The 26912-nt window shown below is 30.1% G+C and overlaps 1 protein-coding gene across 1 annotated transcript in view; it reads right to left on the bottom strand.

Moving 5' to 3' along the window:
* Positions 1 to 9258: 9258 nt before the first annotated feature.
* Positions 9259 to 26912, bottom strand: part of MS3_00005040 (uncharacterized protein) — a 54111-nt gene continuing 36457 nt past the window's right edge. The window contains exon 2 of the mRNA XM_051213055.1: positions 9259 to 15842. Within this exon, the coding sequence (XP_051068993.1) occupies positions 10258 to 15741 (5484 nt within the window). The 5' untranslated portion in view covers positions 15742 to 15842 and the 3' untranslated portion in view covers positions 9259 to 10257. The remainder of the gene's footprint in view (positions 15843 to 26912) is intronic.

Below are 26912 nucleotides of genomic sequence, written 5' to 3'. Positions count from 1 at the left end.
CTTCATATGAATAACTCTAACGACCATTATGTTTCATGCACACGAACGAGGTATTTGAAACTTTGAAGTCAATATATTAATTTAGTGTAATAATCAATGTATTCAAATGCTCGGGTATGGGATGGAATTTCCAAAATATTAAATTGTGGCGAATTCCTCTTACTCCATTTTGATTGTAAAAACCAAAAAAATTGTAGAGGTTAGTGGAATTACTTTTGCTTTTGAAGTAATAAATCAGATTTCTACAGCTGAGACTAACAGCTTGAGGGTCAGTTTACCTCTGCTGAATATAAGTTGCAAAGCGTAAAACGTTAGATAAGGCATTGCAATACTTCTGAGTTTATTTGTTTACTCATTTGAACACATAAATATTGGTACAAAAGAGCGCCAATATATATGCGCCGCAGAAAACAATGAGAATTCGAAGAGAAAGAAAAAAAAGGTAAGGAGCGTAAAAAAAGAACAATAACGAAGAGGTTGGTGTAAGGTAGTGTAGTAATAATAGTAATAATAATGAGGAACGGAAAGGTACAATCAAAAAGAATTCTTTCAGTTAAGCAAGATACAACCACTTTTTATGAAGAAAGTAAAAGAAGGTTACAGCAGGATCGCCGTTGGCTTCTATTCTGAGCCATATCTGACAACGTCTCTAGCCACTGTGTAGCACCATCTTTCGGACCCCAACCAGGGAGTCGTGAAGGACCAACAGAAGCCGGTCCTTTGCAGCTTTCTTTCATGCCACGACACCATGTCATGCACTGACCACCTCCGCTTTTTCCAACCAGTCCCAGAGTCGGCAAATAATGCACAACGTGGAATTCTCTGGGGCGACATTCGTAGAACATGTCCAAGCCACCGAAGTCGGTGTTTCAAAATGGTGACATCGATTGCATTATCATCTCTGTGCCCGAACACACGATGCCGAAGCTCTGCATTACTAACATGGTGTTGCCACTGAATGTCAGCAATCCTTCGGAGACAGCGATGATCGAACACAGAGAGTCGTCTAACGTCCTCAACTCGGAGAGACCAGGTTTCACAAGCATAGAGCAAGACTGCTCTCACCGACGCGTTGTAGATCCGACCTTTTACAGCCAGACTAACATCACGAAGGCGCCAAAGGTGGCCCAGATTGGCATAAGCCGCTCTGGCTTTCACTATTCGTGCATTGATCTCATCACTCACACCCCCACCAGCACTTATGCAGCTACCCAGATACACGAACTTCTCGACTACGTTTATCTGCTCACCATCCGGGGTGAGTAGAGGATTGGAATCCTGCCAGTCTTGTAGAAGTACTTTGCACTTCGAAGGTGCAAAGCACATACCATACCTACGGACACTGATTGCCAACTGATTAAGTGTGGATTGCATGCCTTGGGCATTATCGCACAGTAAGACAATATCATCCGCATACTCAAGGTCGAGAAGTCTTTCTCCAGGCAACAGATCCACAGCACCATTACCTACATCCATCAGAGCTGTTTCCAGAATGTCGTCGATGGCAAAGTTCAAGAGGAATGGTGAGATTGGGCAACACTGCCTAACCCCACTGCTTGAATGGAACAATGGAGAGAGGTGGTTGTATGCCCTCACTCTGCCTGAGGTGTTTTTATATAGGGCTTTTAGGATGTTAATAAACTTCTCAGGCACACCCTTCTTTAATAGACAATCCCAGAGAACAGTCCTGTCCAACGAATCGAAGGCAGCCCTTATGTCAAGAAACACTACGATTGTTGGCCTTTGATAAGTATGACGGTGTTCTAACATTTGGAGGAGGGTGAAGATATGATCAATACATCCTCGACCAGAACGAAACCCAGCCTGCTCCTCGCGAGTCAATCTTTCTCGGGTTTTGAACAACGTACGAAGTATGACGGAAGCCAATAGCTTGGACGCAATCGGAAGTAGACTTATCCCCCGATAGTTGTTACAGGAACGACGTGAACCCTTTTTAAAGATAGAGCCAACTATCGAGTCATTCCATGACGTTGGGACACTTTCTAGTTCCCAAACCTTTGTAAACAACGTCGTCAATTCCTTAGTCAGAAAGTCACCAACATCAAATATGATAATACTTCTGAGAGCCATCAGAGTTTTATGCTACACAACACAACATAGCAGAGGACTTTTAAATACTTCATTTCGACTGTATGACATACAGATCAAACTTGTGCGTATAAAGTTTATCTACTTATAAGTAGTTAACAATGTATCGCTCTCATCTTAAAACTTGACAAAAACTCTTGCATAATCCTACTTAAGATATCGTTTACTGTATGTTGGTTATGAATGTTATTAGTAATTATTTGCTCAGTAACGCAGGCTCATTTGCTTCAAAACTTTGAAGACAGTTATATTGGTTGTTTATAAGTGTGCAACGTATTCTGACTGGATAGCGCCAGTTTTCGAAACTAAGTCAACCAATGATGAGTGGGTGAAGACATGAAAACCCAGTCTAGAGCTTCCTACTAACTGTCTCCACAAATTTAACATAAGTCCTGTTCAGATATATAGAATGGATTGACAAGTGATTTGAAACAACGCGACAGTTGCGAAACTATTCCTCAAATGCCTTCTTATGTGGCGAACTTACGGAAGGCATTACCAAAGTTTATCGAATTAGTTTGTTGATGATTTTGTATTTATGTTATATAAATCCGTAAATTTATAAATAAAACAGAAAACGTCTACAAAGGGAAGGCTAACTGAATCGAGCAAAAGCGTAAACTATGCAGAGAAAATAAAATCTTTGATATCAAAGACACTAAAATGCCTCGTGAGCCGAATTAGAAGCAGTTGCGTCTCAGTTTGTTGATTTTCTCTCTATTTTATTTTAACGAGCATGGAATGTGAACATCAACACTGAGACAGGCGCGTCCAGCTGATGAGTGCCAAATAGAACGAAACATACTTCCTAAATTCCACTGCTAGACACTAGCCAACAATACTCAAGAATGTCTGGGATGTAAATTTTTATTCTTATATACAAGTGATTAGGTTTTTTTGATTTGAACAACTCTGGTTTTACCATATGTATGGTTTGTTGTTATCACAGGTTATGTGGAAGTGTTAAATTTAAAGAAAGCCAGTCAACTATTCTGGTATATTTACTATTGGACTTTATTTACCAACTAATTATTGGTTTATCATTCCATTAAATTGTTTCTTATTATTATGCTGACCTGGGTATTTTTCATATGTGAATTTATAAGCGCCTAGAATCAACATCAAATTTCACAAAGATCGAAGGGACGAGACTATAATTTGTTGATAGACCAATAAGAAATAAGATAACAGGTCTAGGATTTGGTCGCGAAATGCACTCATCCGTTTGGCTAGAAAGGGTCCAGCCATTTTAGCTGATGTCGGTTGGTGATGAAAACTCTAAATCTTATTCCTAACCCTACCCATCAACTGTTAATCATTATTTTTATTCGTCACACAGGTTTATAATCATTTGGCCCTAGTTATTATGTGGATACTCTGAAGGTCATTCTAGCGTTGCTCAAGGGTCGTCCATAAATTACAGTCTCATCATCAAAGGTGAATAAACAGGAAGCTATAATACAGTTTTGATAACTTTCATTACTTTGTGGAGTTCTCATTATAAACATCATATTGAAGATCCTAGAGAAGGTGTGATATAAGTATTTGAATTACTGTACTAACTAGGAATTAAAGAAGTAGTGTAATTTAAAGCAGGTAGAACTAGATGAGCACAAATGAACGTATTATATTTGGAAGTCGTAATCTGTTGGCAATCATGTACGAAGTAATCACTAGTTCATGCAAATACCACAGAGGGATTTGACTACTTGTTATGTAAAAATGACTGACCAAGTCTCATCTGATTTTGTTTCAACAACAAAGTAATTGTGGAATGTTAATTTTTAGTATGATGGATGCCTTGAGTTAGTTGATGTGTCATTATAAAACTTGATATAGTATATTTCGGATTTTCTCAAATTAAAGTTCTCAGTCTCACGATAGAATTAATATTCCGTCATTACACAAGTCTGTTCACCGTTGGGCCGGAATATCACCGCGCATGAAATTTTTGTCAACTCCCACTATCCACTTACTGATAAATACACCTTCAGTAGTCTTTCGTTGATGTATTTGACATGATAATGCTATGTGCTAATCTTAATTTTTCTTCTAACTCTCTAACTGGATGAATTGATGTGCTTTGTTTCTTTTGTACTATTTAACCTTTTGTCCATTTAATTATTTTTATTCTCTGATGAAGTGGCTAACATTAAGTAATGAAACGTAGGCAATTCAGTTTCATACTCATTGCAATTTCAGAAGTATACCATTTTTATTATTAACAATCTATTCAAAGTTTAATTTATTCGAAACTACTAAGTTGAACCGTAGTAATAATACTTTTAATTCTTTTGTTAAAATAAATTATGAAAATTCATTAAATTAAAAGATATCTCAACTAAATAGTTATATATGCTTGTTATTACTTTCGAATTAGCAGTCAATTTAATGGCTAATTATTTGAATATTGAAGAGATTAAAATAAAGTGTAAATTACATACTGTAGCGGTTCGCGTCTAGCCAGAAGGTATGTTGTGTACTAAGGGAGCACTCAGAGTAGCATGAGTAAGGGTTGAAAAATAGAAGAATAAAAGAAAAGGTGCCGACCTCAATCCATGACCTGATGCACTTACATTCATTAGGGAAGGCAATCGAAAATAACACAAGCCTCATATTAAGACTATCTTAGAGAATGTTTAAACCGCTACATATACCTTTATTTAAAATTTTAAAAGGAAATAATTTTTAAAAAATGTATATTAGTAAAAGTACATATGAATTTATTCAGCTATTTTTTTCGTTTTATTAACCGCTTCTAATCAAAGTGAATTAAAGAAAAAACAATAAATTCAACCGTATTAATAATAATAATAAAGTTGATTTAATGATTGAACCTTCATTTGACTAACATTATAAACCAATTTCAGTTTGATTTTCTAATTTATATTCTTAGTGAAGTGTTAAAATGATATTCATACATGTTCATTTCAATGATCCTACTATATGTGCACATTCTTGATATGAAGATGTGTGTGTGTGTGTGTGTTTGGGTACATACACATGAACAAAATTATATGTACATAAATAAATACATACAAAGTGAACAAGAACATTGATTTCTGTTTTGTTTTTCCTCCCTAATAATATACCTTCGTTGCTTTTGTGTTCATTTTTGGGTGATGAACACAGAAAAAAGAGATTGTAGGCATCTTAAAAATCATAATTAATAAATACATGAAATAGATTACATAATACAAAAATCTGAAATATTTTTATTAGGTAGAATGATAATTAATTAATGCTTACATTTTCGTGTTTAGAAAAGGTGTGGAAAATGGCGATAGGTATATATATATATATATATATAATCATTCATAATACTTTATTTATGTACATCAGTTAAAGCTAAAAGGTCATTGAATTCTCATCTTTTACTAGTTGGCTTAAAAGAAGTTGTTCATTTGTTCAATGATTTTTTCTGAAAAGAGATTCATATTTATTATTATGAGTTAATAATCAATTGTGGATACAATATTCTTCAAGTAATTCAAGTGAAAAAACAAATCTACGATGTTACTTTAGACCGTTTTTTTTTGGGGGGGGGCATTCTAAGATTTTTATCTAAAAGCCTTAGTTAGGTGATGTTAATATAAGTAGTTATTGGTTTAATTGTATGGATAAACGGATGTAAGTATTTTAAATCTTTGCGTTTTGAAGTTCACCCATGATAGAAATATTTAAATTAGATAGGTCACTACGAAACATTTCCTATTAATGTCACATTACTTAAAAGTTTATCGACGTGACTGAGTAGGTAGATATGATAAGAATTAATTGCATTGAACAAGACAAAATAACTACAGTCAGACTACACATCGTTTGTGACTATAAGATATTATTGTTCATTAGAAATGTTTTTAATCAGTTTACGATTATAATGAAGTGTTTCAAGATTTCCATTCATTTTTTAGTGAAAATAGACAGCTGTCGTTCACATTCTATCTGTTAGTAGTTTATTAAGTCTTCAAAATCCTTTCGAATTAGCTGACTGTCGACATAGTCCAGTAAGTTAAAGTGCAAACTAATCAGAATTGCAAAAACAGCTCTTGAGTTTTTGTAATAAATTCAAAAATGAATAAGGCTTATTTTATATTGCACAAAGCGGACTTTAAAAACGTTTAAAATGATACCGAAAGGTGGTTTCTTCTATTACATTGGTTTATTGTGTTAAGCGTATCAAGTTCCTATTACTTATGTGAGTTGTACATAACACACAAGTCAATCCTATCCTTAAATCTTAAAGTTAAGCCCTTAATCATAACAGTAAGCTTTTAATCTTAACACATACGTAACTCCTAATCGTAACTACATATGTATAACCCAAACTCTAACTCCGATTCCCTAACCATCAACAATATTGGGTTTTCTAAAAATCTGTTTATTTTTACAAAGGTTAGAGAAAACGGATAATGTACATCCATATGGACAATTTATGTTGTTCTTTTTCGGGTTACAGACAGTAACTTGTAGAGGACCTCAACAGATTCATTAGTTATGTAAAATGTCTTTACTCTTTGTAGTATACCTTTATTTTAATCCAACTCCTTATTTACACAATCTGTTTTCTGATAGGCTAAAATTTGTCACTGTTGTTCCAACCTTGTCCTTGTACAGCACTCATCGTACAATGCAGATCTTTTCATTCTATCCGTGCAATTATATTTTTGTTCGAAAATACCATCTTCATATTTGTCCACAAAGTAAAACAGTTTTGTTTTATTGAAATAACCCATGAACAATAGAGTTTGAGATTTTTAAAAGATAATTGGTAGGATCAATAGTCAACAAGACTAAAGAAAGGAATATCACAACCATACATGTATTGTGTTTACCTCAAACAGTAGATCTTTGAAACTTAGACCACAGGATAAAGCAACACTCATAGTCTGCTGAAATAAGTTTATTACTGTAGAAGCTGTTAGAAGTGAAGATAAAGCAACAGTAAATTTGTAAATGACTGAGAACAACCACAGTATATTGTAACATTAAAACCACTGATAAACCGTAAATATATCTATAATCCTGGATAGTAGATCACGCTTACTAATGTCGATTTGTAAAGATATTTCATTTCATGATATAATTATAATTTCAGTGGTCGTAAACAGACTGACAGACAAGTGTAAACATGTAACTAAAGTGTACAGAATAATTAGTATTAGGAAATTCGTGGAAAGTTTCAATAAATTCAGGTACTCGTCTTTAATCACTCTCCATATTTAACTATGAAAGCCGTTTTTAAATTAGCCGTATGATGTATTCTTAAATGCTTCAAAATAAAGGATTAATGTTCGTCATCAGATCTTTGGGTTTATTTGCATTCGGAACCACTTAATCAAATGTTTAACCAATCTAGAATGGATATCACAATTATTTATTCCTGTATGTTCATAATAATTCAAATTAAAAATTACAGTTGGTTGAGCTGCAATTGTTTATATGGTACTTATTGTTATTGGCACATTATGGATTTTCACATTTCAATTAAAATTTCCTGAGTGGGTTATAGGTTATATTCATTTCGATTTAAGTTTTCGTTTCAGAATAAAGTTATCCGATTCAGCTTTAAATGGTACACATATACAGGTATGGTCTTTTGTTGTTAAGACCGTAACAGTTCTCAGAGATTTACACTTTACGGTAAAACTATACTTTGGAGAAGAACTAATCTCATTCGAGATAGTGGGTTTTCAGTTTTTTGAGTGAAATTTAAGATATAGTAACATATAGCTTGTATTTAATGAAGAACTTAGTACAAGATGTCTAAAATTTATGAAATCTCTATTGATCTACAATGCAGTGAATATTACACGGTATGGAAACAAAGTTATGAAAAAGCTTCATCCTTCTGATATAGACCATATCTGTGAATTAATACACCGTAATTCGTATGCAAATATCAGTATAAAATTATCCCATTTTTCCTAAACTTTTAACTACATTATTTCATTGATGACCTAATGAATAGTAGGTATTATTGTGTCTCAAATTGTCTGAAGCTCAGGAATTTTATTTACATGGTCCTCAGACTGTCTAATAAAATAATTTTTCAGAACTTCCAGTGAGTCTGCACACAAATATCATGAATTCTATGGGAAAACGCATAATAAGAGAATTAATAACATGTGAAGGGACTTTGATGAATGCCGATTTCCTTATATGAGTTTTTGTAATTAACTTAACCTACCTTTTGATAAAAAATTGATTATCAATTCTCGGCAAACTAATAAACCGAGTAAATCCCCTACATACACTTCACTGGTGTTTAGAGACGTAATTTTGATTTTCACCGCTTGTTTTCCCTTTGTCTTAAAAGAGGTATAGCTATTGCAAAGTCACTCTTGGCCCGACTAGAGGTCGTCACCTAAATACAGTTTTACCGATTTTCGATTGGTCTATGGACTTTGGTGTGCATCCATTCTGTATCATATTTTCTTTGACATTTTTATTTCATCTTTTATAATACCTTCTATACGAACACGGGTAATCTTATGAAACAGAACTTTTCAAAACACCTTTTATATTAGATTTGACAAAAACGATGAAAGCAGAGATACTACACTGTATATATAAACCTTCAATAGATAGAGGGTTTTGTAGATTCATCTTCTACTTAACTATTAATTATGTCTAGATATTATGTGATCAAACTGATTGAAGTATCCTGCTTTAATATATCCTATAGTTCTGATTAGTCGTTATACGTCCTAGTTGTTTTAAATGTTAGTGGTATTCTTGACCGTTTTGCTGTAATTGTTATGATTTCTATTCTTTTCCATTACGTTTATGTATGTGTATATTACTTTTTGTCGATATCATTAATATATGTGTTAAATAAATGTGAAATCACCTTAGTTTAAGCTCATACTTTACTCGTTAGAGTATCTTTTAGATCACATATACACGTGCACTGATACTAGCTTAAGGGTCGATAGAACTTTCTTTTACAGTCAGAGTAATTCTCCTGGTCACATTTATGTTCAAATGTGGTTACATCCATATAATTGATAACGATGAAAGTTAACACTAGAAGATGGTTTTACCATATTACAAATTGGCTGAATTCGTGGAATGTTTATGCTACCTAAAAGCAGAAATTTACTGGTTGGTGTTTTCATCTTTCCCTGTTTTACATACCATTTAATGAGGATGAACAACATTTCAAATCATGAGTTTTAATAATTCTTTAAGATCTTTCTAGGCTTTGTCTTATAAAAGTCTTCTGTTGTCTATGAACTGGTGTATAAAGGCGTTAGGAAACTCTCTTGAATCCTCATTGATGAGCCTTTCAGCCATACTTTTCTACTTATAGGACATCAGGTTTTACTGAGTATATACCATTATCGTTATTGATAGACCTATTCTCACTGAAAATGAATATCACGAAGCACTCACCTTTCCGATTATTGACAAAAAACTACAGACGCCAATGTTTTCTCAATAATGAATATTATAAACAATTCATTCGATTAGATTGAGGATTAAGCATAATATTAAGTCTTCTGTTTCAATACGATCTTATCGTGCTTTGGCTCAGAATGATTTTCTTCTATCTCCTACATAGTACATCACAACACTTGTAGCAAGATCACTTACATTTGCTGCTGACCAAATGAATGCTAATCACAGCAGCTGGTATCCTACGTTGTATATACCCTATAGGTGTATTTAGAAAAATAAGAACAAACTATACAACAGAAGTTGCAAATCACATCTTTACGATAATATATTATACAAGCGAAAAAAAGTAAACAGTACAATTATTGAAGATGAATTATTACAATCCTGCTGTGTAAATTTTTATTTACGTTTATTTTTACTAAGAAAAATTTTCTATACATAGAACAGAACTTAGAGTATGTACGCCGAAAAAGAAAAAAAAACCCATACATTCTTAGTGTTGTTATTAATAAGAAAGACTAAAGGATAAGTAATGTATAGTATAGATGTTGACTGATTGTTGTTTACATTAGAATTTGAAGGATTTCTATCATTGAATACTTTACTATACATTCAATAATTAAATATAATTATATCCCCTGAAGCAAACGTTAGTCAATTGTTTGTAAGGCAGTACATACAAATATATTTATAAACTGTAAATCGTAATTCTGTTTTAATTTATTCAATAAAAAGTGAAAATGTTTAATGTAAAATCTCTGGAGGTGAATTAATATTAGCCTGTTTTAAATTAGGTTTAACAAGAGTAACTGTCAGTAAAGGAGATACAATTTGATCGGATAAACAAGAATTTTTAGATTCAACAGTATTTAAAGGTATTTGATGTTGAATATCTTTTGATAAATCACTAAGAAGACGAATTGTTAATTTTCCAAATCTCCATGGTTTTCTAAGCAGAGCTAAACGTACAGTGTTTGGTAAACAACGTTCAAGTTGACCAACGGATACAGTTAAACAGAATAAATGATTTTCTAAATTTTGTTTTATATTAGCTCGAGTGAAGTCGAAAGAATATAATGCAGATGGTGAATCATTATTTTCAGTTGTTGTAAAATTTTTTCTATCCGCAGTTTCCAATAATTGTTTTACTACAGTATCAATTACTTCACCAACTGTTGTACGCATATTGATTAGGAGGCGTACTGATACTCCAGGAGTAAGTCCTGTTGGATAATCTGCATAAACATGTATTACTGAAGTCTTTCCATTATGTTTTGTTTCAGTAGGTGAACAAGGTAATGTACTTCTGTCTATTCGTTCAGAAATAGCAGTCGTATCAAATAATTCACTATGTACAGATGATGATCTAGGTTTCGCTGTTTTTTCAGTATTTAACACAATGGATCCATCATTAAAGTTTATTGTTTCATTATTATTTAAAGTTTCAAGATTTGATTTGATTAAATAAGGTTTTAAAATGTCAATATATTCATTTATAATTTGTTCTATAGTGATATGAAAATTATACATTTTTTTACGATCACGTCCAATTGATATTGTTTCACTTAACCATCTTTTTGATTGATATATATTTTCTAAATTTGTTTGAATCGTTTGTAATGTTTGAGTACGTTCAGTTAATTGTAATAAATCTGATTCTTTTAAACATTGTCTTTGAGCAAATTGTGATAATGGAATAATTAATTCTAAAAATGATATTAATTGTTGTATTGGTTTATGAAATAATGGATCATAATTAATACCTAAATGTCTTTCAAAATATGTCATTGATATCCATGAACAATTAGTTGGTGGTAATCTAGTTGATGTAGGTGGTAAACATACTTGATCTATTGGTGGTAATAATATAATAAATGAATGTACTGGTGATATTTTAATTATTTCTGGTAAAAATATACGAAACATTTTTAAATCATTAATATTATAACATAATCGATTTGCTAATTTGAATATTGATTTTATAAATTGTATAATAAAACGTTTTATTGAATATTTCAAATCAATAAATTGATTATCAATTTTTTCATTAGTTTTATTAATTAATTTACATAAACTATACCATTCATCCATACTAACATGAGATCTATTACGAATTTTTTCAAATGGTAACATATGTATAATAGATGATGTATTGGATATTAATATAAATGCTTGTTGATCCATATTTGCTTTCATTTGTAATAATACAATATATAAACCAGGATCTAATATAGATTTATTACGTTCGGAATAATTTAATAATATATCTAAATTCATAATCAATTGTGATTCAGGTAATATATATATATGATTACCACGTATTGTTAATAAATGTGAATATAATGTTGATAATAATAAATTTTTTGTTATATTTGTCATTATATTATAATTTAAATAATCAATATTTGATTGTATTTCAAATAATTTATTTAATTTAATTTTATTTTGTTTTAAAAATTTATCAATATTACACCATCTTAAATTATTATTATTTAATAAAATATCATTAGGATTATTAATTCGTTTAAGTAATATAAATAAAAAACATGATGTTGATTTGAAATTATCATTTTCATAATTAATATTATTTATTGTTGTCATGGAATCATTTGTTTCTATGGATAATTTTGATGAATTCATTTGTTCTTGTATCATATCAGAATGATCCATTTTAATTGTTTTCAATTGTATTAAATTTGGATCAATTGATCTTAAACGTATTATTTCTGGATATATAATACCAAGATTTGATGTATTCAATAATAATTTTAATCGTTGTAATATTTCTAATAATCTTATACGTAATTGTAAATTAGTTGGAAATGATGTATTTGGTATATGATCATATAAAAATTGTAAATCCATATTAAAAAATGTATCAGATATAATACGTTGTAACCAATTGAAATCAGATATTAACATTGATTCATTGGTATAATCTTCACGCGTTATATTTAATATTGGTATAGAATCATCAGCTAATAAAATTTTGGATTTATATTTACATTTATTAAATTCATTATTATTAGTAGTAGATAACGGTGTATGATATATTATAGCTAAATAAATACCAGATTTAGTTTGTTTAACAAATTTTAAACCTTTATTTATAAATGGAAATCGAAATGAACGTTTTCTTTGTAATAATGGTGATCGTGTTCTTTTATTTGTTTCATCTAAACTATTTACTGATATATTCGATATAGTATTATAAGTAATATTGGAATTTATGGATAAATTACGTGTCCATGAATAAAGTTGTTTAAATAAATCATTTTTATATGTATCAATTTGTTTATCTAAAGCACAACCAACATATTTTGTATATGGTAAAATTGATATTTCACGTTGTATTATCATTTGATATTGTTCACATATTTTATTATTAATCCATGATGATAATACTAATCCATTAGGATAGGCTAAACATGGTTCAGACCATCCTTGTATAGAAAATGCATATACACGTATAAATATCATTTTATTTTCAGGTAAATTATTTAAACAATAAAAACCTACACGTATCATATTATATTGATTTTGTTTTATTTTATTTATATCTGGTTTAATAATACGAATTGGTGGTTGTACTAAACAATGATATACTTCATTATTAGAAAATTTTGGACATGTTGACCATTCTATACAATAACGTAGAATAAAATTATTTGAATGCATATTATGTACACCATTAATTTTTCGTCCTTCATTTAATGAATCATGAATAAATTCCATATCGGTTGATTCACATGAACTATGATCTAATTCATTATCATGATGAATATTACTATTATTATTATTATTAGTAGTAGTCGTATTAGTCTCATTCAAAGTATTTTCATCATCATCATGATTACCATTCAATGTGTTATATTTTGGTGGACTTATTCGAATTAATATAGAATTAGATGAATATAAAAATATATTCACTTTATTTGGTGGTTTAGTATATTTTGGTAATTTATTATAATTATAAATTAGTTTAGTTAAATATTCATATTCATCTATAATTAATTGTAATTGTTTTTCTTTCATTGAAATTTCAGCATATATTATTGTATTATTGATTTGTTCATTATTTTGTTGATTATAGGTTTGTATTAAATTATTATTATTACTACTATTAGTAGTATTATTAGTAGTATTATTATATTTAGCATTATCATTGATTGTTAATTGATTTATATATGTAATTGTATTTTTTGTATCTAATTTACATTTAGTTAATTGAATTTCTTTTTCATCTAATAAATTTTCTAAATATTTACCAATTTTATTGATTTTTTGTAAATGATAATCTTTTGGTTGACAATATAATATTGATTTTATAATAGGTCCTGATAAAAATTCACATACTAATAAATATGATAATAATATAAATGATGAATTAATTTGTGCATAATCTAATAATGTTAAACCATATTCATTAGTTGCTATATGAATTTGTTTTAATTGTTTCTGATTTAATTTTTTTAATTGATTATATAATTTAAAAAATTGATTATAATCATTATGTTTTATCATTATAAATAATTGTTCAATTAAATTTTTCATTAAATAATTATCATTTTCTATTAGATTATATTTATTGAATGGATAATTATTTATAGGAAGTAATAAATCACCAGCGGTTGAATTAGTTGATATGATTGTATGATCATTATGTGATGTAATAGTTAATAATTGATCATTAGAATATGTAATACTTGAATTATTTCTACGTAATTTTTTCACAACTGAATAACGATTTGATTTGATATTATTTATATTTTGTATTTGAGTAGTATAATTACGATTGAATAAAATTTTGGCAATAGAATTATTACTTGGAATAGTGATATTATCATTATTATTATTAGGATTATCATTATTATTATCAGTAGTATCATTATTATCATTTAATTCATGAATAGTATCAGTGATTTCATGATATGGATTAGAATAATCTTGTGCATTTATAATTTGAAATTTATAAGTATTCGATTTATTTACAAGTTCTTCAAAATATTCATTTATATTTGTTATTTCATAAAGATTATTTGTATTTATAATATTTTGTGGTGATATATCGGTACGTAGACGTGGAGTTTTATCAATCCAATTTTTAACTAAATTAGAACATATTTTATTATCAGATAATTGTTGTATGAATTGATTTTCTTTAAGATTTATATCACTATTACGATGTGTACTAGATGAACGTCCTCTTATATTATTATCATCATTTGAATTGAATTCTTGAAAATATCTTGACATATATGCACTACTTTTTGAACGTTTTAATTTACCTTTTGCTGCTCTTGCAACTGCTCTTGCACGCATTTTAGCAACTTTTGATTTACCTGATATTTTAGTAGTTGATTCTATAGTTTGTTCTGTATTAGAATCATTAGAAATAAAAGTATGAGATTCTTTTAATTCAGATGGAAAACGTAAAGATTTAGTGCTTTCAATTTTTTTATATTTAGATGAATGATTTGTCTTTCTATCTTTAGAAATTTGTTGTATATCACTCAATGTCTTTTTTGAAAAAGTAACTGATGACGAAACATCACTTTTTAAACTTGTATTATCCGATAGAACTTGTACATTACTTAAACTATAACCATGAGATAAACGACGTGAAATGATTTCATTAATAGGATTATTCAGATGATTTTTACCATGACGATATAAATTTGTTTCAAGATCTAAAAATTGATATTTATCTAAGTTACCGACTGATAAATGCTGTTTATGTGGTATTTTTATACTTTCTATAGAATGTTTATCATTTAATGTTAATGAAGGAAAATTTACAAGACTAGTATTGCATTCATTATCATCACCACCTTCATCATCATCCTCATCTGCATCATTGGTATCATTATTTTCAAATAGTTTTTCATGTGCATAATTTTTTGATGTCGATGATGGTAATTCATCTTGATAATCAATACTTTTATCCGCTAATATTTCACCTTGATAATGATTAATACCTCTTTTGGGAATATTAGTTAAAGTTATTCCATCGTCATTATTATTATTACTACTATTAATATTATCATCATCATTATTATCGTGGTCATCACTTTCTTTGTCTACATTTGAATGTTTGTCATTTTCAATAATTTGATTATCCGAATTTAATTTAAAGAAATTTGAATCATTTGTAAAAGCTGGCATTGTATCCGAACGATGAAATCGTTTACGTTTATCCGTAAGAAAATTTAATGCAGTTGTTAACATGATAATGAATGTTATAATTTTTCAATAATTATATAATTGTTTAAATGTTTTCTCCCTGTGATAAACAATTTTCATGTTAAATGTTCTAGTGATACCTTTATCTGACAAAAAAAAAGAAAAAAAAGAAACTGAGTAAGCAAAATTCATAATACGTTGACAAAAGAAATAAATTTACAAAAGAAAAACAATGTGAATTCTTGTAATTAAGATAAATTATTTGACATTCAAAGTAGAAATGAAGTTACTAGTTTGGTGGAAAAAAAAACTTATATTAATTAGATAACCATTTAATCAATTAAACACGTACAATGTAAGATTAGGTGTAAAGATACTTTAGTTTAAGTTGTTTCATTTCATAAATGCATAATGAAAGAAGAAAACCATTAAAATGAAATATCAACAAATTGTGATAATATTATCCGTCTATGAACACAGCATACAATGGACAGTTCAGAACCAATAAGACAATTTGGACTTCTCAGATGACCTAGCCCTCCTAAAGCATACACATGAACAAATGCAGATAAAGACAGCCAGTGTAGCAGCAGTTTCTGCATCAGTCGACCTCAACATACACACGGGGAAAACCAAGGTCCTCAAATACAACATGGAGGACAACAATCCAATCACTCTTGATGGCGAAACTCTGGAGGATGTAGAATCCTTCACATACCTGGGAAGAATCATCGACGAACAAAGAGGATCAAATGCAGACGTAAAGGCGAGGATTGGCAAAGCAAGGGTCGCATTCCTACAGCTGAAGAACATATGGAACTCAAAACAACTTTCAACCAATATCAAAGTCAGACTCTTCAGTAAGAACATCACTACAGTTCTACCGTACGGAGCTGAAACTTGGAGAACTACTACAACCATCATCAAGAAAGTTTAAGTATTTTAAAGATAATTGTCTACACAAGATATTCAACATCCATTGACCGGATACCATAGGCAACAGCCTTCTGTGGGAGAGAACAAACCAGCTTCCAACTGGAGAGGAAATTAGGAAAAGACGCTGGAAGTTGATAGAACATACTTTGAGGAAATCGTCAAACTACATCGCGAGGCGATCCCTAACTTGGAATCCTGAAGGGAAGCGGAAAAGAGGAAGGCCAAAGAACACATTACATCGGGAAATAGAAGCAGACATGAAAAAGATGAATAACAACTAGAAAGAGCTGGAAAGGATTGCCTAGGACAGGGTTGGATGGCGAATGCTGGCGAAATACACTATCCTAATGATTTGATTTGTTGATTAATACAGTTCATTTCATGACTGAAGTATTGTTGTTAGCTAAGAAAATTGGTTAAGTTTCGAGATTATACTATTTATAATTAGTGATGAAATTTTATGACTAAAGCCGTTGATTTATCTCATTGTAGACTATTATTTAAACTTTATCATTAAGCCAGTAACTAAATTTATGATGATAATAAACTTTTTAAAATTAACTTGAATATTTCGTCTAAAGAAAGGTAAATTACCATTTATGTTTTTTTGTTTTAGTGTTTTGAAATAAAAGGAAATGCCTATTTATTTAATGATTAAGATGTAGTTCATTTGCAAAGTTGATCAATAACTTTAGACAAATAAATGTTGTATAGTGGTGTAAAAGAGTTTTACAACTATAATTTTATGGTTTATTCATAGGAATGTTAATTAATATAGTAGATGTAATTAAAGTAGGATGAAGGATAAATGTTTTGTTCTATTTAGGACTCACCAGTTATATGTACATTCATTCAGGTGTTGATATTCACATTAGAATTGGAACCTAGTACCTTTCACTTTGAATGACATAACGTTGTGCATTAAAACACTGAACCCAAATAGCCACAAGCTTTTGCAAAGAGTATTAATTTTATTTGTATATGTTTATGTCTTTCTGTTGTTAATGTTATAGGCTGCAAGTGAATAACTAGACGGCCATATCAAAGGAAACTGCACAGAATGCACATATATCAAAGAAACTGACCAGTCTCGATTCATAATACTGATAGTGGGAGGATTCCAACACTTATCAGTTATAGTTATTGGTTTGAAATCTTATTTCATTTATAAATTTGTAGGAAGGCAAGGCTATCTTGTTTAATTTTCAATTAATCAAAATCAGATATTAATGTTTTAACCGAATCGAGATAGACTAGGTGAGATTTAGAAATATGATTTTAACGTTGAAAGCGGTTAGCTTGAAACATAAGGTTTACACTAAATTTAATCAATAACTGAATGTAAAAATATTTCTATGGAGTTACTTTGTTATATAACAATTAAGAAAGCTGATAAATGTCAAAAATCCACTAGTAATTAATTAAATTTCTAGTAAACCCTTAAAACTAGTTATATTTCGTTAATTTCATTGACTATATCCAATTCACTATTAATTTGACAATTTTTTAGGGATAAAGAATTAACAGAATTTCTAAATCACTTATGATACTTTATTTCTTAAACATGAACTGTTTCAGAAGATAAAGTTTTCTTTATAATTTCATTTTCTGGTTTTATTTATACTCGACATATAAAGAGATTGCAGAAGTTCAAATATTGTCAAAAAGTTAATCTATTGTGAATGCGCACTGCTGATGAGTCTTAAACTAGGACGAAACAACTATCCAATGTTTCCAGGTTTTTTCATGATAGTCTAGCCTCAATTGGCTAATGAATTCAACTATTAAATTACTATAATATTCACAAAAACCTATTTCTGGTAAAATATTCAATATATTGGAATTGTCAACAATTCAATGAATACTTTATATCATTACATAGACCTTGAATGAAATAGTGTAGAAACAGGTCTATTGAACTCTTATATATATATTGTGACGACGGACCACGGGTGAACTCGAGGAAGCTAAAGGAGGCTCAGAAGAAGCCGAAGATGTTCCATCCAATAATCTTTTGGAAGAATGTTTCCTAGTTGGACAATACTAATAACCCCCTTTATGCTGATTGGTGGACTGAAATGATGATTTCGTTTTTACTAAAAAATATAAATGACTGACAATTTTGTACTATAATTGGCACTGTCTGGTAATAATATTCCTTTCGTTAGTCTTCTGTTTTCTCATTGCGACTTGGAAGGGTTCTGGTGTTCTATTGCTCACGTTATACAAGGTATATCAAGAACAACGTTCTAGATATAACATATATATATATATATATATATATTCAGTAGCTAAGTGGACTGAACAGTACTGGGTTCGAATCCTAAAGTGAACATCAACTCTAAGATGTATGTATATCCAACTGACAAGTCCCAAATAGAACAAAACATATATCCTAGATTCTATTACTAACCACTATCCATCTTCGCTTATAAAGTATATGACTTCAGACAATATCAAGGCAATATTCACAAGATTGCTAATAGAAGACTGATCAATTATAGTCTTAAATAACAATGAAAAGATACAAGTAAAACAACAACAACAACAACAATTGAATCTATTATGAATAATTAAAAACGAAATTCTCTTTATTAGACATGTACAGTTTATTATCCATTAAACAAACAAACAAAAAAAGAAACTATGCAATAAAATGTTATTTATATCTAAGACAATAAAAATTGAAATTTACTAAACATTTAAGTGAAATTAATTGAATACAACTTTTTATTTTAATAAAAATAATTAATCTACTTAATGATTATAATAAATTTTACAAACCCTTTTTTGATAAATTTAATTGAAAATTCTATAGAATTATAATGATCAAAATGAGGGTGATTGTAGTAATTTTTAATAGTTGAATTCATGAATTAATTAAAACTAGATCACTATTGAAAACCTGGAAACATTGGATGACCATTTTGTTCTAGTATGAGACTCCTTAGAAGATAATGGGCTCGAGTCCTGCATGCGAGATCGTGGTTGCTTACTGTTACAGAGTTTTATGCTAAAAGGAAATGATCATTCAGTACTTCCAGGTTTTTTTATGGTGATCTAGTTTTTAACGGACTCATGAATTTAGCTATCAAATATTGCAATTTCCTATCGAAAGTTTGATATTTTACTTTATACGATTGATATAAACATTTAAAGTTCATTATTTTATGTAACTGATATTTTGTATTCACTTGGTACTGATCAATTGCAGTTTTAAACCTCAATGGGAAGATACAAGCCAAACAATACCAAGTGAATCCAAATTCATCCAATTGCACGAGCAAGTGGCTATCAGGACTCAGTAGCTGAGTGGATAACGCGATGGCGTTTGAAGCGAATATTACTGGGTTCGAGTTCCAGAGTGAACATCAACTCTGAGATGCAGGTACATCCGGCTGACGATTTCCAAATAGGACGAAACGCGCGTCTTGGATTCCACCGCTAGCCACTATCCATCATTGATATTTTGTATATTTTATTTTTCAATATAAACTAAATATTTGTTAATTCGAATTGCTTAAATTGTTACATCAATGCTAAGTAAGTTATTTAAATGTTCGACATGGAAATTTATCTACACTACACAGTTGCTGGATGAAATCACTTAATCAACTTTAAAACGATATATGTTGATGTTGATATTGTACAAGGAATACCCCCCACCCTCCACATTTTATAGAGATTTTTCCAAAAAAACATTTCAGGATTTTCTATACGGTTACTGTATATAAGCAAATATGATTATAGTTTGTTAGATAGAAATTGATTAACAGTAAAAAAAAATGAAGCAAATATGACATCGGTTACTAGTTAATGATGGATCCATGTGAATGTGAACACCACAATGCAATAGTGATTATCAGAATGAAATTATCGCATAGATTTATTACTTTAAGTAAATAATGATAAAATATGTATTCAATAAATGATAAGAAATTACTCCATTTTATTCATTTCATTGTTCATGCTGATATAATGTAAACATTTATACAACATACAAGAAAGAATTTACAAATAGATGTATATAATACAACGCTCTGTTCAAACTGTACTGATTAGAACAGCTAGAATCGATTATTTCTAGCTATATTTGTTTGTTGCTGTTACATTTGAAAATTTAGGTATTATTGAATTGATTGTTAAGTGATCACTAAAGGATATTCAGCAGTATATTATTTAGTTAGCAGTAGTGTCAGGAGAATTTTATTGATCAAGCTATGGTGTACTCAATTAACTTATTGACTCGACATGGCGTTGTATTTTGTGATGATACTTTCATAGAGACAAAACAAGAAATAGTGGTTAAGAGAAGTGATTTTTTTTCAATGAGTTCATCCTCAAATGTGCCCAATCACTATGCAATCGATAATATATCCGATGATAATAATAATATAAACTATAGGATAGCTTATTGAATTTTGGTTATGATAAACAATGGTTAAAGGTAATCCATTGAAAGATTTAAACCCAGGTTTTGTATTGGTTAATCTTAATTCTAAAACGACTTACATTTATCTTTTATATCAGTATATTTTACAGCTTTGTTTGTAAATCCACACATTTTGTTGGAAGCGACTCGATACCGGAAACCTATAGCATTTAAAGTAGTGATATTATACTGTAGTGAACGAGAGCGCTGTTGAAGATAACTAAATTCATTTTAATACAATATTACAAAATGTCTTGGCGAAATCTGAGAACCGTACAGTAAAATACTTCATTTTCAAAATATCCATGAATTGTCTCAGACTTTGTTGTTCCTTCATTTCTATATCAATCACTCTCTGTTCTTGTTTTCTTTCTTTTGATTTTCTCAATCTTCTATCGCCAGGCATTCCACTGCTGATTGATGAGACATACTACTTATATTTGTCGACATCCATAACACACACTACAATACATCAAATCAATTTAACAATCAAATTTATTTCTTTATTTACAGATGGATTACTTGAACTAGTTTAGTTTTTTGCTTATAGATTTTGCTATACCATATTTAGTATTATATAACTCTAGTATCAGAATAAAGTAAACTTATTAATAGTTTATAAACATGTGTTCAATAGTTTTATTTAGCCCCCCCCCACTCACCCAAATAGTTTCAATCTTATAAAATATAACTTTTGTATGTTTTATCTTTTATTTGTAGCACTTTTTCTTTGAAAAACATTACATTCATCCACTTTAATTTGTGCAAGAACATCCAAGGGTTAGATTATTTTTTTAAATCAAATTTGTATTTCTCTTTATTTGTTTATTTATTTAAACTTTCTTTTTTCTTTCTTTCTTTTTTTATTCTCTTCACAGCATGTTTCCAACAGTATTATTAAAATGTAAACATAACTAACTCTGCATATATATATATATATATATAAATAAATTAGTTACTATAAAAATTCATTCTCAATTTATTCGGAAGTGTTTTAGTAGATTTCGAGAAAAAAGAGGAAGAAAAAATAAATAAATAAACGAGTTCATATACCTTGTTTTTGCATGTGTTCATAATCACCACATGTATCTCACATGGATACAAACATTCATATAAATACAATATGAAGTAGAAAACTGTTTACAAATTGTTAAATAAATAAATTTGTATTTATTTGAATAAGTTTACAGTGATTAATTAAATCTTACATATATGACATTCGTCACTAATTGATATTAGTCTGAAATTCTACAATGAATCTTAGTTGAAAGTTATACATTTGAAATGAGATCTGACAATTTCGAGATTTCAGTTCTGATGAAGCTATGAATGTCCACTATTAATGGATCATGTATTAATGTAGTGAACAAGAACGCAAATGGGGAAAATCGAATGTATTTGAATACAAAACTACAGAACTTCTTACTAAAATCTGAAAACAATACAGTAAATACTTAGTTTGCAAAATATCATTCCATTGTCTCAGATTTCATTGTTTCTGCATTTTCAAACCAATTGCTTTACATTCCCATTCTTTCCTTCTTGATCTTCTACTAAAATACATCCTATTCCTGACTGTCATTATATACTACTTATGTGGATATAAGTAGCTCACACCACATTATGATGAAACAATTGTTTAGTTCTTTCTAATTTTCATTTCTTCTCTAGTGAAAATTATTCGATGTGATCATGCTTGAAATAAACTTCCTTTTTGCTTTTAATATTTTTCAATAAATTTAAGTTTGATGAAACTAATTTATTTTTCTATCATTTGAGTAGAAATAAATATTTTCTACTTTTGATTTATCCTTTCTAATCAATAAAATGACTCGTTAATTATACTGGGAATGATAAATGAAGTCACAAAAGAATACTAACTTTTTCAATAGTTGAGATCATTAGTCAGTTGAAGCTGGAACAACATGGAAAACGTGAAATCACTGGATGACCGTTTCATCCCATTGCGGGACTCCTCAGAGGTGCGCACCCACGAATCCGCCTTGCAGGATTCGAATCTAGGATCCAGGACCTATCAGTCTGGCGCGCGAGCGCTTAGCAGCTAGACCACGGAGCTGGCCAGCATTCAACGGTGTTAATGTCTAACTTCAACCAATCCACGAAATTGAGCGACACATCCACCATTGTCATCAGTGACTTACTATCTCATACCAGACCCGGTTGAACTCAACTGGTCACTGCTTATTAATAGAACTCCAGGATATATATCTTGAAGCCAGTCACTAGTGAGCATATGTTGATTAGTATCAGAAGGGGTTTTGCGGAGATTGTAGTAGTTTCAATGGTTAAGATCATGAGTCAATTAGTTTTGTTTATTTCTGAATATGCTGGTCTTTTAAATATTATTCAAAAAAAGCAAAATAATTAGTCTGGATCAAATTCTTATTTTATGAATAAATTGAAATTTATTTTAAAGTTAATAAAAAGAAAAAAGTTAGTAGTAAACAAATGTAGATGAAATCAACATTTCTTCGTAGATGGACAACATTTCATTCTAGTCTCAAATTATTCAACAATATGTGACAGCGATGTTATGCAGGATCGAGATCAGATCTCTTCCTGAATACGGTATCATTCAGCGATTAGTTAAGATTTTCATTTTTCGTTCGTAAATAATCTAGTGCAGTTGTACTTTAATGTCGAAAAGGAATAAATATCTCATTATTGGTTTGGTTAACATTACAAGTCTCGAAACCACACCAAAACTCTTAGAAATACATTTTAAATTTAATTGTTATTTAATATTAGCTGTAATGAAATATAAACCTTTACAAATAAAATTTATATCTCTTACAAAAACCGGTGGCTATTTGAACTTAGTAGCTTAGTGAAAAACACCAAAACGTTCATAGTATTTTCGTTAGTTAATCGTCATATGAGCCAGCCTAGTGGTTTAGAGGTTAAGCGTTCGCGTGCAAGACCGAAGATCCTGGGTTCGAATACTGCGAGCGGGATCGTGGATGCGCACTTTTGAGGAGTCACATACTAGGACGAAACGGCCATCGAGAGCTTCCACGTTTTCCATGGTGGTCTAGCTTTAATCGACCCATGAATTTAGCTATTAAATTACTACAATCTCCACAAATTCCCCTTTCTGATGATAAAGTTTAAAATAGATTTTTGGGGGATATTATTTTTTTCATTAACTCCTTACAAGATATTTTCAAAGTTTTATTTGGAAATAAAAATACATTTCAATAATTTCATTTTAACTGTAATTAAATTATGATTAAAATTAAAACAAATATATGAAAAGATAAGCATGATCGATAGGATTTGATCAGAAATAGGTACTGAATAAGATGGCATTGATTATGTTTTAGTAATGAATTAGTATATAAGTCTCAGTTCTACCATAAGTCAGTTGTGATATATAGCCTAATGTTGAACATTTATGGTTATGACACTGAATAATAAAGACTAAAGTCTAATGGACAGCATTTATTTTTTCAAGACTACAAACACAGTACATCGACAAGGATTATTCAGCATGAAAATTAGGTTTGAGTCATCTTCTTGATTCTTTCTAATCGTCTAACAACAAAAGTGCACATGTTATTGTTCAGCAGTCTAAATTAGAATGTCTATAGCGACTTAATAGATAGAGCTTGTTTAGAAATAAGGGCTAGACATCAAGATATTAGTTACCATTTAGTAATTGGTTAGCGTTAAATAGCTGTGTAGATTGTATAGTTGTGAAGTGTAGTGAACTTTGGATTTTATTATTTATATTAAAATTAAGGAACCTGGATGAAAACAGTAACTGATCAGTTCTACTTTTATCAGTGAAAACATTCATTTAACAGTATAAATCATGTCCTCTAAACAAGAAACTACTATTATGATTCAGTAGTTTGTTGGATAATTCTTTAAAATTCGTAATGATTGGTACCAGACATCGGTGATATTCAGATAAAGAGATATCCAAATGGTGAGTCTTGTTCATAACAAAACACACATCATAACTTTATTACTGAACTGTTTCAATCACATTTGAGACGGTTTGTTCGAAGTATACCTGTAAAAATTGACTGCAATGTTATGAGTGTCATATCTGGAAGGTTGTTCTTGATATACCTCGTATAACGTGAGCACTAGAACGCCAGAACTCTTCCAAGTCACAATGAGAAAACGGAAGTCTAATAAAAGGAATATTATTCCCACACAGTGCCAATTATAGTACGAAATTATCAGGTATTTATAGTTTTTAGTATGAACGAAATCATCATTGCAGTCCACCGATCAGCATACAGGTGGTTATTAGCATTGTCTAACGGGGAAGCTACACGTAGGAATTTTAGGACATTCTTCCAAAAGGTGATTGAACGGAATATCTTCGGCTCTTTCTGAGCCTCCTTTAGCTTCCTCGAGTTCACCCGTGGCCCGTCGTCACAATGAGTGACTCAAATATAATACGAACTTATTTCTTTAGTAGTTTTAATCTGACTGAATAAACCTTATTCATATATCTGATCTAAAAATATATATGCATGATTAAAGCTAATTCATTCGTTTTACCAATCAAAGACTACTGAATAATTATTATTTAATTTAATCCAAAAAATAGTGAAGTGGTATTTATTATAGACACTGGTAAAACCTGTGACTAGTAAAGAAAGATTGACAGTTATATCTAGTTCAATTATAATATAAATATATGATGAAAAGTACTTTATCTTATTCCGACATATGTATATTGTATGGTTCAATCCAGTTTTCTCGATTTGATTTGATGATATGATTCGTTGTTGAAAAAAAACAACTTAAACCTCGGTTGGATGCTCTTATGATCATGATACTTCTTGTAAACTGGGTGGCTGAAACATTTCGACATTACCCTATTAATAACTTATCTTTAGGAAATTTGTTACGTTCACGTGAATATACATTCTTATGTCATGTATGCACATGTGATATTGTCTAGTAAAAAATAATAATTGTATGATTATATTATCCAGTACAATGAATAAAACACTATTAAGAGTGTTGTTGTTACTGGCAATAGCAACTATACTTCGTCTAGTTTATATCGGTTAACTAAATATAATAAGTTATACATTAGTAACATTTTAGTAATGAATACAATTTCGGTGAATAAAGGATAACAACAATTATAATCCATTAATTAAATAATAAATATAAGTTATCATACATTTGATCTGCTTTACCAGAACAAATGAATTAGAATAATTTACAAATTTTGGTAAAATAAGAACACTTATAAACATTAAAAAAAAGTAATCGATTAAATGTCATTTACATTCGGTAGTATGAAAGAGAGTTAGTGAAGTCATTTATTTGTGCTAGAATAAATACAATCTATGATTGAGACGGTTTTTTTTATTTTATTTGTTGAAAGTAACTGTATATTAATGTTATGGGTGAAAAGTTGAGTAAACAAAATATTTTCGATTGAGATCATGAACCGATTGATATTACACCGCCGTTGAAAAACTGGAATCACTGGGCGTCCGCTTCGTCCTATTGTGGGACTCCTTAGCAATGCGCATCCATGACCTCGCCTCGCGTGATTTTGAGAACAGGATATGTCGGTATCGCGCGCGAACGCTTATCCTTTAGACAACTGAACTGGCTGGCATCCAACGGTGTTAATGTCTAATCTCAACCAATCCACGAAACTGCTTGACCATCTTCCATTGTACTGAGGTAGATACCTGTCTCCACCCGACACGGCTTAGCTTCACTAGTCACGGCTTCTTACTAGGACTCCGAGAATTCGCTCACAATGCTAGTCACTAGTGAGCACATTTTCAATAATATTTAAGCGTTTGAATGAACATAACTTTTCACTGAAATGTGTGTAGAT

The sequence above is a fragment of the Schistosoma haematobium genome, chromosome 3 (assembly GCF_000699445.3).
Source record: "Schistosoma haematobium chromosome 3, whole genome shotgun sequence".
Lineage (NCBI taxonomy): Eukaryota > Metazoa > Platyhelminthes > Trematoda > Strigeidida > Schistosomatidae > Schistosoma > Schistosoma haematobium.
This window is presented reverse-complemented; position numbering and strand designations above follow the sequence as displayed.